Source organism: Hermetia illucens, chromosome 4, assembly GCF_905115235.1.
Source record: "Hermetia illucens chromosome 4, iHerIll2.2.curated.20191125, whole genome shotgun sequence".
NCBI lineage: Eukaryota > Metazoa > Arthropoda > Insecta > Diptera > Stratiomyidae > Hermetia > Hermetia illucens.
Window position 1 is genome coordinate 101,293,740 of NC_051852.1, and position 13,120 is coordinate 101,306,859.

The 13,120-nt window shown below is 42.8% G+C and overlaps 1 protein-coding gene across 3 annotated transcripts in view; it reads left to right on the top strand.

Moving 5' to 3' along the window:
• The window catches only part of LOC119654657 (zinc finger CCHC domain-containing protein 24-like), a 29,105-nt gene that overhangs the window by 12,649 nt on the left and 3,336 nt on the right, over positions 1-13,120 (top strand). For all 3 annotated transcript variants that reach the window (XM_038060145.1, XM_038060146.1, XM_038060147.1), the window contains one exon: positions 7,921-8,205. In XM_038060145.1, coding sequence (XP_037916073.1) covers positions 7,921-8,205 — 285 coding nt within the window. The remainder of the gene's footprint in view (positions 1-7,920; positions 8,206-13,120) is intronic.

The following is a 13,120-nucleotide window of genomic DNA, read 5'->3' on the forward strand; positions in this document are numbered from 1 at the left end:
AGTTTTTGGACTGTAGTTCAGTCTGCATGTTAAAATGGGGTTTACTTTTTTTCTTTAAGATGATCGCAGTGCCTTCTAACGAGGCAGTACAAATACAACTTTTTTGGAGATGGTTGTATAAATTGCTCTACATTTCGATAATAAATCACGCAATTGGGACGGAAAATTTATTACGCATGCTCGAGATATTAATAAATCTATGGTGCAAAATTCGTATTTGTATCTTTATCCAGTTCTTCATAAAAAAATTCTAAAAAAAGCGAAAAAAACGGCCCTCACACGGGATGACCCCCCTTAAAAAAAACATCTCTAAAAACTTTGATCACGTTTTTTTCGCCACTTCAAGTCCAGATACCAGATATCATATCTTCTAAGTAAGCGATAAATTTCCAGTTTGTGCTTCTGTCATGGAATCAATCTCTTTTTTCAAATTTTCAACTCTCTTGCTGTGTCGGAACACGCAGGACAGTGAAGCCGTTTCACGAACACTCCTACTATCCACTCCAAGTTTCTGATTATGAAGAGTAATAAATGAGGCTTTGAACTTTTGGCGCAGTAATCTCGCTAGCCATACGGTTACCTAAAATTGTATCAACGTCAGCCTCGATGATGATCGTTACTAAAGTAAACTTTAGTTTTGGGATCTTTGGAATCCCAACATATTCTGTAAATGCTACTTGGAATGTGGTCAAGACTTCATTAAACAGCGTGTCCCGTTTATGATGGTACAAATTTTAATGGTGGATAGTACCATTTGTTTGGGGAAAATTGGTCCATGGAAGGTATTCTATCTTTTACCGTTATAGAGTTATAGCTTTTTCCGTGAATAGTGCCAAAAAGGTTGACCTTCCCAAAAAATTACAACTTCCCACTTCCTCATTCATTTAATCCCAGATTTTATACTATTTTCGAAAACTACATAAAATTTCTTATAAATGTATATTTTGTCAATTGCAAAGGGCATTATCACTTGGAAGATATAACTGTTCAAACTTTGAGGAAAATTCAAAATCGATTTTTCATTTAAATTTCAATATGCATTATTATGACAGTACTTTAAATTTACAAACCTGCAAAGCTGACAAAAGTTGTCTCATTATGTTAGCTTTCAAATGACATGTAAAAATGATGAGCTTATTAATGGGAAATTTACGAATATTACATATTAAATGGTAGCAAACGTGGTCTTGATATGAAGATATATATGTGTTGTTCTAGTTGATGAGGGTGGTAGTTTCGCAGCTGACACCGTCGTAAATTCAGTGATGAATCTGATAACGACGGCGTGTGAGGCTTCCATGCACCGGAGAGGCCCCAGGGGCGACAAGTCTTCTATGTACTGGTGGACGGCAGAAATTGCTGACCTGCGGAAGGAGTGTCATAAGCTCCGCCGTTTGGCACAACGTTTGCACGCCAACGAGGAGGCATGTGCCATAAAGGCACAATATAGATCAGCAAAAAGTAGACTCCGCAGCGCTATAAATAAAAGCAAAGCTCGCGGCTGGCAGAATCTTGTTAATGAGGTGAATGAGGACCCGTGGGGACTTGGCTATAAGCTTATCACTCGGAAAATCGGGGCTCTGCGGAAGCCCTGCATACTGAACACCGACCAGATGGACCGCATTGTGCAGGCATTGTTTCCCAGACACCCTGTACGGGTTGATGTAAATAGCGCGGAAAGCGTTGTGGATTGCCCCCTTTTCACAATGAGAGAGCTCGAAGAAGCGGTTCTCACTATGAAAAACAGGAAGGCGCCAGGTCCTGATGGCATCCCGGCGGAAGTTTACAAACTAGTGTTCCGCCAACGGCCAGAATTACTGCTTGAAGTGTTCAACGTGTGCTTGAAGGAGAGCATTTTTCCTTGTCGCTGGAAAATGGCCAGACTCGCGTTGATCAGTAAGGGTGAAGGAGACCCGGAGCTCCCTTCTGCATACCGACCGCTGTGTATGCTTGACACGGCCGGAAAAGTGCTCGAGAAGCTCATCAGGGGTAGACTCACTGAAGCGATCCGTGCTGCCGGGGACTTATCCGCAAGGCAGTTCGGGTTTAGAACAGGGAAATCTACAGTGGATGCTGTTATGGGGGTCGTAGATGCGTTTAATCGAGCCGGGGCACACAGCCGCCGATCTCGACGGATAGTGCTCCTTATAACGCTTGGTGTCAGAAATGCCTTCCGATACGCTAGGCACACTAGAGAACTCGTTTCATGTGCCAAGCTATCTCTTGTGGATATTGAGGGATTATCTGAAAGACCGCTCCCTGCTCTATGAGACGGTAGAGGACCAGAGGGGGATGCAAATCACGTCGGGAGTAGCACAGGGATCCATCCTAGGGCCGGACCTCTGGAACGCTTCCTATGATAGTCTGCTGAAACTTGATATGCCTGAAGAGTCTCGCCTGGTCGGTTATGCACGGCACTTGTTGCCGGACGCACTGTTGAACAGGCGCAAAGCAGACTTGGCATATTGATGCGACGGGTAAGTGGATGGATGACTGCTCACGGTTTCAACCTTGCGCTGAAAAAAAACCAAAATAGTCATCCTGACCAGAAGTAGAATCCCGTCCCTGCGTCCCATATCGATCGGCGAGTTGACTATAGAGTCAAAACCAGCGATTAAATACCTTGGCTTAATGCTTGACTCGAGCAGCTTGTTCGAGCAAATCAAAGCTGCAGCGGACGGGGCTGCAGCTGGAGTCGTGGCCTTGAGTCGGCTAATGGCGAATGTCGGGGACCCTATATAAACTAGGAGACGTCTCCTCATAGGAGCAACGCAGTCCGTTCTTCACTATGGTGCGGAAGTATGGGCTGATGCCTTTGACAAGGAGGTGCATCGTAAACGCCTCGCTCAAGTGCAGAGGCGGGGAGCTTTCCGAGTGGCGTCTGCTTATCGCACCGTCTCCGAACCGACTGTGATGGTGATTGCGGGAGTGATCCCCGTTGCCCTCCTTGACAAGGAGCGCAAAACTATCTATCGCCGTAAGGGCGAAAACTTAAGAGAAGTGGTTGCCCGTGACGAACGTCAACGCACCCTTAGCGAGTGGCAGCTTTCTTGGCAAAATGAGCCAAGGGGCAAGTGGACTGCGCGGCTCATCGACAAATTAGACCCATGAGGGAGGGCTAGCCCGAAGTAATGTGTCAAACGGTTCCAGGCTAGTTCTCTGATGACAGGGAGGTGTCTAGTTGGTAGTCCGCCAGCGTACTGTTACGGGAGTCCAACACTCTGTGCGTAAACGCATTCGCCTACCCTACTCCCAAAAAAAAAAATTATAGGAAATTTAGGAATATTACGCATTAAATGGAAGAAAACGAGGTCTTGATATGAAGCAAATTCACTTAAATACGGTGGCTCTTGGCGCATTAATTTTCGCATTATGCAACATATGAGGGTTTACATTTTCCGAAAAAGATTGAAGGGCAATCATATCAGGACACTATAGAGCATCATTTTTATTTGGAAAGTGAGAAACAATGGTGGTCTCCAGCTGATACAAAATCGATCAACTTGCAGGAACTTCAGTGAGTTTCTCCACAATTGATGTATATATAGTGGCGGGGCGGCAAATCCCATCTGTTACCTGAGTCAAATCAAGGTAATAATCTCGGGCAAGCGCAATGCTGACCACATTGCCTCCTATAGGGTACTGTAATCTTATAGTGTACTCTTACGCTCTTGAATGAACTGTCTTAACATACTTCAATGCCCTGATCCAATTGGATTATTGCGCCAACGGTTATTATTATTTATATTACATATATTTCTTTCGTGAAACATAAACGCTGACACATTTGCAGAATTGCCGCTATATACTATATTTCTAGTGCAAGAGCCGCGGGTTCGATTTAGCAAACACTTTTGTATTCGATCAGTTAAGAGGGACTAGGATCTTTTACAATGAAAGTATGTTAAAATTGTGAGAGGTAATCATGCTCAAATAATTCTGCTCCCAGGACCTAGTTGCGGTCATCTTACAAAACCAGATTAATAAGAGGAGGAAATGTATTATATTTGCTTCTGCTTACTTAACCTATGATTTTCTTGTCCTTCGCCGACGTAAGAACTACGAGATTTAATAGCAGAATTAAGTGATTTTAAACTCGTAACTGGGTGTGATGCGAAGGCCCAACATATTTGCTAGGGGAGTAGCAAATGCAATTCTAGAGGACAGAAGTTATCTGAATTTTATAACTTTAGCCAGTCTCATGACTGCCAACATACAGTACGAAAAAAATGAAGTGATTGCTTTAACAACCTAGGCTTCAAAGATGCTGCAATTTTACGGTCAGATTACCGATACTTAAAATTCAGTTGTTGAATGCGGAGAGACTGTAATGCAAAGATGGAACGAATCGGAATGAAATGCAGCTCCCTAAACGACTAAGTACTTCTTTGGTGATAGAAGAGAGAATATGGAAATCTAAATCGAGTGCTTTGAAGTGTTGAAAGAGAAATTGGAACACCGCGGGAGCAGTTTTTACCAAAGAAGCAACTGGCATGGTTCGCAAAGAACTTTACCTAGATCAACTTTACTTTGCTGAGATGCGATATACAACCCTTCAGCTCCCCGATGAACTGAAATATTTGAGAGTTATTCTAGATAGGAAGCTTCTTTGAAATAAGCATGTAGAGGTAAAGATGAAGTAAACTTTCACAGCCTATGAGCTATGCAAGCGGACTTGAGGGACTTAAACCTCATGTAGTAATATAGATATACATATTTTACTATTATGAGGCAAAATAGGTTTCACTGTAAAGCCTCAACTAACTCAAACTCAAATAACTGCATATCTGGGTTTTACCGGTGTCATAAGCAGAATATCCGGGGCAGCTCTAACTGTATTACTCAATTGGCAGCCCTTGGATATATAGTATATTAAAACCACTGCGATCTATTAGGGAACGCGGCCAAGAGCCCAAGTTTCCGAGCAATACATGAGGACTGGCAAGATCATTGTCTTGTACAGTAAGAGCTTTGACCCTATGGTGAGACGTTTCGAGCGGAACAGTTTTTGTAAGCTGAAATAGGCTCTGTTGGCTGCCAACAACCGTGCGCGGATTTCATCGTCGTAGCTGTTATCGGTTGTGATTTTCGACTTTAAATAGGAGAAATTGTCAACGGTCTCAAGGTTGTAGTCTCCTATCTTTACTCTTCCCGTTTAACCAGCGCGGTTTGATGTTGTTGGTTAGTCGGTTTTTGGTGCTGACGTTGCCACCAAAGTCTTCCCTTTATTGATGTGCAGCCCAAAATGTCGCACCACCTGCTCGATCTGGATGAAGGCAGTTTGTACGTCTCGGGTTGTTCTTCCCATGATGTCGATATCGTCAGCACATGCCAGTAGTTGGGTGGATTTAAAGAGGATCGTACCTCTAGCATTTACCTCAGCATCATGGATCACTTCCTTGAGGGCCAGGTTAAAGAGGGCGCATGATAGGGCGTCCCCTTGTCGTAGACCGTTGTTGCTGTCGACTGGTCTTGAGAGTTATCCTGCTGCTTTTATCTGGCCTGACACATTGGTCAGGGTCAGCGTAATCAGTCTTATCAATTTCGTCGGGATTACGAATTCTCTCATGGCCATGTACAGTATGACTATGCTATCCTAGGTGGCTTTAAAGTCGGTGAAAAGATGGTGCCTGCCTGATCTGATCTGTTACTGATTTGCCTGGAGTGAAGCCTCTTTGGTGTGGGCCAATGATGTTCTGGTCGTATGGGGCTATCTGGCCGAGCAAGATAGCGGAGAATATCTTATAGATGGTACTCAGCAACGTGATACCTCTATAATTGCGGCACTGTGTGTTATCTCCCTTTTTATGTATGAGACGGATAATGCCTCTTTGCTAGTCGTCAGGCATTGATTCGCTGTCCCACACCTTGAGCACAAGTTGATGAACCACTTGATGTAATTGGTCGCCTCTATATTTAACCAATTCGACTGTAATTCCATCGATTCCTGGCGACTTATGATTTTTAAACCGATGAATAGCACGGACTGTTTCTTTTATACTTGGTGGTGGCAGTATTTGTCCGTCGTCTTCAGTTGGCGCGACCTCCAACTCGCCGATGTTCTGGTTGTTCAGTAGTTCATCAGAGTACTCAACCCATCTCTCTTTGTCTCGGCAGGATGAACGTCGGGGTATGTAAGGCTTCATCCTGCTGACTTGTTGGTAAAACTTGCGCGCCTGGTGCGGTTGCTCCCTGTACTTTTCGAGTTCACAGACCTTTTGGTTCTCCCAGGCTTTCTTTTTCCTTCTCCGCTCGCCGGAGTTCGTGATAAGTCTCAGCGCATACCCGCGTTCTTTGAGAATGCAGTGTTACTCAGTATGCAGCATTCTTCCGTTCCATTGCTAGCTTACATTCATCGTCAAACCAGCCGTTCCGACTCTTTTTGCGGCTGGGGCCAATTCTTAAATCCTCTTACAGCTGTTTGATGGAATATATGAAGTTGCCCTCAAATGTAAAGAAAACCGCTCCTCACACACACGCCTTACAGGTAGGGTATTCAAGTTATTCCTTTAATTAATCGGTTAATTGATGAATCCACATTGTGGTCAAGTAATATTTTAAAAATGTGTTCACTAGCTAGAAGGACAATCCATTTTTTTCACTCGGTATTGATCCCGAACGTTCTATCAACCTGTCGTACAGCCGATATTTACACCCTGGGGGATTCCGTTTTAAAATTAATTAATTTAGTTGGTTCGGCAAAACCATACAACGCGTAGATCTTCCGTTCGCCGCCAAAACGCTCAACCACTATGATATGGTCGAGCGGTTTTCAATGTAGTTGGCTACCGTCCTTGTATCTCTGGGGCCTTATTAAATAAGTATCACCTATTTTCTCTCACTAGTGGTGAGGAAATATTCGGCCCTGCAACAGAAGCCCAATGTTGCAACAAAGATAGGGAAAGAGTGGACCCGTTGAAATACAATGTAACGGTCCTGCAATTCATTCAACACGCACATTAATTTCTTCTCCCCGGATTACAGATTTTTCGAGGGTTTGCTGCGCCAAAAAGGAAGATGGGTTAGAAAAAAATAATCACAAAGGAAGCATTCTGCTCGCCCTGGTCTCTTTAATTGTACTATTACCTTGCGACCCGATGGGTCATAGCCACAACATATAACACGCTCATAGTCCCCTGGTCGCATATAGCACTGCATTTCATCTCAGATCCGGATTAAACTTAGTACACTGTTGGTCCCTCCTTCAATGCGAGTTCTTGGCAATAGGGAAGTCTATTCTTCGGGTTTCTATGCAAAGCACAATCAGCCTGCTCTCGGTTTATGATTTCTTATAAGATAGCTATAGATAGCTAGGAGCTAGCACTATCTCTGAATTGGAGACAATATCTGTAACTTCTAAGCTGGACTACAAATAGTTTTAGGTAAATTACTGCGACTTGTGAAAACCATGTATGGATTGTGGACCATGCTCGGAATAATAATTCAAACAATAACAATTAAAAGTCGCCTGACTAAGCTATTGAAACTGAAATCACTCATTCTGACCCTAACGAAATATTAAATTTCACCACACAGACAACGAGGATGATTCGAGCATCAAACTATTCTTGATCGTTTCGTAAGTGGAATGCATCACGAGGCAAAGTAAACATTCATTTAAAGTAAATTAAATTGCCCGCATGCGCAATTTCATTAACCATGGGCAGTGCTTAGAGCCTCCTCCGCATCACCAACACAAGCAACCAAATGGACTGGATATGAAAACATAAATAAAATTCAAATTGATTGTAATCAGAACTGTATCTCGGGCGTATGTATAAACAGTTTGAATTCTTAATTTGGTTCGTTAGTCTCCGAGATACATACTTAGATTTAGATTGATATGGAGTAAGATGCCATCCGTTTATTATGAATTTATGTCTGAGTGTCTTTTTGACTTTCTTTTTTTGTTACTTTCAGTCCGCATCGAAACTGCTAACACCGACAATATGGAGTCCATTCTCGACGGCTCAAAATTATTCGATAAACTCACCGAGTCCAGTAACAGATGTTGGAGGAAACACAACTCTTCTGGGACCGACAACGAACGATATCATATCCGATCTTTGTGAGCGATTTAACGATTTCAGTTTTTTAAATGTTGCTACCGCCACACGACCTCAAAAGCCACATAAACAACCGCCGCCCAACTATTTATGCCATTTGTGTTTTAAGAAAGGACATTATATACGTGATTGTCCACAGGTAAGTCAATTTTTGTTTTATAATTTAGCTATTTTACTTATAGGGCAATTTTTCCTTTCTATAAAACATAATTATCAATTCCTGAATATCCAAATCCAAGTCAAATTAATGCCTTTCAGGACTAGATTTAACTGGAACTGTTCGAAGTTAGGGAATCTGTTACTTTCCAAACTCTTCCTCCTTTTCTTCAGCCTTTGTCCCGTTCACAAGCGGGGTCGACTGGTCGTGATCGGTTTCGCCATTTGCCACTATCGAATGCCTGATCTGGGTGCAATCTCGAGGCTTTCAAATCCCCATCCAGGGTATCAAGCCACCGTTGTTTAGGCCTGGCTTTTGGCCGTTTACCATCAACTTCGATGTTCAGACCAATCTTGGCAAGTGAATTCTCGTTAGCACGAATTGCGTGACCATACCATCGAAGACGCCTCTCTCTCAACTTTTCCACGATCGGTGCAACCCCATAACGATCGCGGATATCCTCACTTCGGATGTGATCTAAACGTGTCACGCCACTAGTCCAACGTAACATCTTCGTCTCCATTACCGCAAGACGCCGTTCATTGTCTTTTATAGTCGGCTAACACTCAGAACCATAGAGAGCGACAGGACGGGCGACATTGCGGTAAATTTTCGATTTGAGACGTTCGTTGATACGTCGATCACAAAGAACACCAGTTCATCCAGGTTGCGTTAATATATGAAGCAATTTCATAACGGAGTTCTCCATTGGCTGATAGCGTTGACCGGAGGTATTTAAATCGCTCAGTTCTGGGCAGATCATTGCCGCTGAAAGTGATTGTGCCTGTTTCATGGGGATCGGTCGTCAAAAATTCAGTTTTGTTTAAATTCAATCTGAAACCGTGTTGCATGAGACGATCATTGCTCGAGATCATTTTTGCTATCAGATGCTAGGAAAACATCTGCATAAAGCAGTGACGCTGGACGTTGGATATCCCGTATGACAGTGTGCATAACAAGAACAAAGAGGAGTGGTGAGAGGGCACTTCCTTGATGAACACCAACAGAGACACGAAGCGGTTTTGATACACCCGCCATACTTCGAACTTTACTTTTCGGATCGTGGGAGAGCAACTGAATCCAGCGCACGAGTTCTTCTGGCATGAAGTGTTGTCGTAAAGCATACCAGATGAGTTCGTGTGGTACACGGTCAAACGCTTTCTCTAGATCCAGAAAGGCAATGTAAAGAGGGCGATGCTTCTCACGGTGTTTCTCCATGAGTAACCGCGCAGCGTGTATTGCGTCAGTAGTTCCGCAGTTCTTGACAAATCCGGCTTGATTCACGGTTATTTCCAGGATTTCGCGAAAACGGTTGTCAAGAATGCGTTCAAAAATCTTCATGATATGGGAAAGTAACCGGATCGGACAATAATTTGAACATTTTGCTGGACTATATTTCTTTTTCCATATTGGGACAGTGCTACTTTCTTGCCAGTCAGATGGTGTTCTTCCTTCCTGAATAATCCGGTTAAAGAATTCACTGAGCCACAGTGTTGGGTCCCAGCTCTTTGCTTTCCAGAGCTCAGATGCGATGTCGTCAGGTCCTGTGGCTTTCCCCGATTTCCTTCGTTTTATTGCCTCCTCGACTTCAGTTGCGCTGACAGGTGAAACTGCTCCAGATATCGGCAATGATTGTGGAAGTGGAGGATGAGCAAATTCTTCAGCTGAAATCTGCTGTATTCTCGCCATCTATCCGTTGCGACTCGACGGTTGGTAAGCAAAGTACCGTTCTTGTCATTAACGCAACAGAAGTGTTCATTACGGCTTTTAGCAAGTCGATACAGATCTCTCTCGTCATCCCGAGTGTCCAGTTTATCGTAAAGATTTTTGTAATGGTTCGATTTTTGTAATGGTCGTGATAGCGACCATTTTCTTTGCTTCATGGCTGGCATTCTTATAAATTTACCAATTAGCAGGCGTTTTATCGTCGAGAAATTTGTGGTAGATTCCTTTCTTTTCACGGACCTTCATTTCAACATCATCATTCCAAAGCCAAGTATCTCGGTTGATGTACCGCTTACTCGACTTGGTGATCCCGAGGGTTGCAGAGGCCGCTTTGTGAATCGTGTCTTTCATTTGGTTCCATGATTCTTTCACATTCGTAATAATCGGCAATCGTATGAGTGAGATCGTTTCTTCTTTCTTCTCACCAAATTGCCATCATTTAATGCCAGCCAGTGCGTTCCTCACGCTGTTTTATCGGTGGCTTAATTCGCAGGACGGCAATCAACGGCGATGTTGAGGTGCGATGGTCTCATAGGGAACGACTTTGCAATCAGTGACAGTGGTAAAATGTTGGCGTCTTATGAGAATATAGTCGATTTGCGTTTTACTGTTCCCACTATAAAATGTAGGAAGATGAGGCAATCGTCTGATGAACCATGTATTCATAAGTACAAGGCCATGGGTGTCCGTAAAATCGATTATACGCTCGCCACCCTCATTGCGCACTCCGAACCCCTTTCCTCATGGCACCTGTTACCGTCTGGCTTTTCACTCACATGACCATTAAGTTCGTCGGAAATGATTATATAGTCGTCAGCAGGCACGTGACAAGTCTTTTCATCGAGAAGTTGCCAGAAGGCATCTTTCTCGGCATCAGGTCGACCTGTCTGTGGTGCGTGCGCGGTGAAGAAGTGAATAGTGCGAACCGCTGATATAATGGTTAGCTTCATCAGCCGATCATCAAATCGTTCGACTTCTTTAATGGCATCACGGAAACCCTCCGAGATGGCAATGCCAACACCATATTGAGTGTGTGGGTTACCAAAATAGAGAAGTTTATAGCCATTTTTACCGCGTTCGCGTTTAATGTCGCAGCTTTTGGCACCAGATCATCGGGTTTCTTGCAGAGCACAGATATCAATGCGCCTTTTCCGAACTCTTGCGAGTTCCTCGGTCTTTCCAGTTAGGATATCAACATTTAGCGTGCAGACTCGTATTTGTTTTGTTCGTTGTGTTCGGACTAACTTGCTTGCGTCCTGACGCCGTCCATGCGTCAAGAACCCTTGCCCATTTCACGACACGACCGGGGCCCGTCCTGCCACGTCGACTGAGGTAGATGCCCTAGTATTTCTCCGAGGCTTGTGACTTAATCCGATCATCATGTTTCTAACGACATTGTATGCATTTTCTTGGTCGACCTATCGCGGGGTTTGTCACCAAGAGAGATCAGGTAGTATTTAGCATAGTAGAATAACTCCAACTAACAAATATCGTAACCAAAGAGTAAAAATATAATTTATGGATGCAAATGCGTTAATTAACTTCCAGATACAATGCAATAAGCGCAATAACTATGGGACACATCAGTGACTTATCTTCAAATGGCATGCTCCTGAAAAGCTTTGTATTCACCATCGAAGAAAATTATGTACAATTCCTTCATAGGTGCTCAATCACCATAATACAGTCAAAACCGGATATAGCGACGCTGAAGGAACTGAGAAATCGTTATCAGGGTTGGGCATATTCGTGCTCGTATTTACGTTGGTACAATGATTTCCTATGAATACGAATACGAATATATTGGTATTCGAAGAAGTGAATATTTTCGTATTTAGACAAGTGAATACGAATTTAGCTGTATTCTCACGTCCAAAAGCGAATACAAACGTATTCGTATTTATGGGTACGAATACAAATTCTGTTGGATTAATATTTCCATATTTAGAAGCAGGCTTTGCCTGAGACATTTATCTGAAACAAATATTTGTCTGACACAGACTTTTATCTTTTTGGTGTCTGATACAGGCACAGAAATTTACCTGGCACAAGCACAAAAGAAGGAAAATATGTTTTTGCTGTGCAATTCTTCAGGCTTGAAAATATCTCTCAAATTACTATGTACAGACTTTTTTGCCTACACCTGCAAGGCCTTTTAATTTGCTCATTGGATATTAAATCGGACTCCACCATAAATACGTACATGTTCAGTAAAGTGCATCGACAAATATGTTACCATCGCCAATCTCAATTTTTTTCATTTTTAATGACCTCAATTTCAGAGTCAACGTGAGCAACATTATCGTACGAGTCCGGATCGAAGATATTATCATTGATGTTAATAATAATTATCGTTGGCGCAACAATCCATATTGGATCAGGACCTTCAAGTGTGTTAGAGCACTTCATTCAAGACCGAAACGGTACACTACAATATACTGTAGGAGGCAATGTGGTCAGCATTGCGCTCGCCCGAGATTATTACCCTGATTTGACTCAGATACTCATTCACAGCTGAGTCGACTGGTATCCCACGTCAAATCACGATACAAATCCCACTGTCACCAGTGAGATTTGAACCACGACCTTCCGTACGATACCCTTGTACTCTAACCACTTAGCGATGTTAACCATTAATGGCAAATCATCATCGTCGTGAGAAGAATGTTGCGAAGATCTCTTAAAGTTACATTCAGGACTTAGATGTTCTGCATGCTGATACCCTTTTCTAGCACACTTGTACGAACTCTCCTGAAACTTAACTTGTAAAGATCTTATAAACCCCAGATCAATTGGCTGTAACAGAGATCTAGTATTCAGTGGCGAAAATTCCAGTTGAATGCTTTCACACTGCTTATAGCAATGCATCGGACAATTATTGACTATGGTATCAGTAAGATTCCTTCTCTATATTTTCTACATTTTCGTAGTGTTCAACCCCAGTTTCGTATATATTTTTCAAAAATAGTAGAGGTTATTCAAGTGCTTGGATTACGCTCATAATGTATTTTATATTTTTCAAAAACTAGCAGATTTTTTTTGCTCCCGTCATACTTGCTCTGACCAAAACTTTTATTCTCTTCTTGCTCCTTTGATTTTAAGAGTTTTGTCAGGTGTCGCCTTGAAAAATAGCCCTATCCCGTCCAGGTTATAAATTTGGTTATCTGAATAA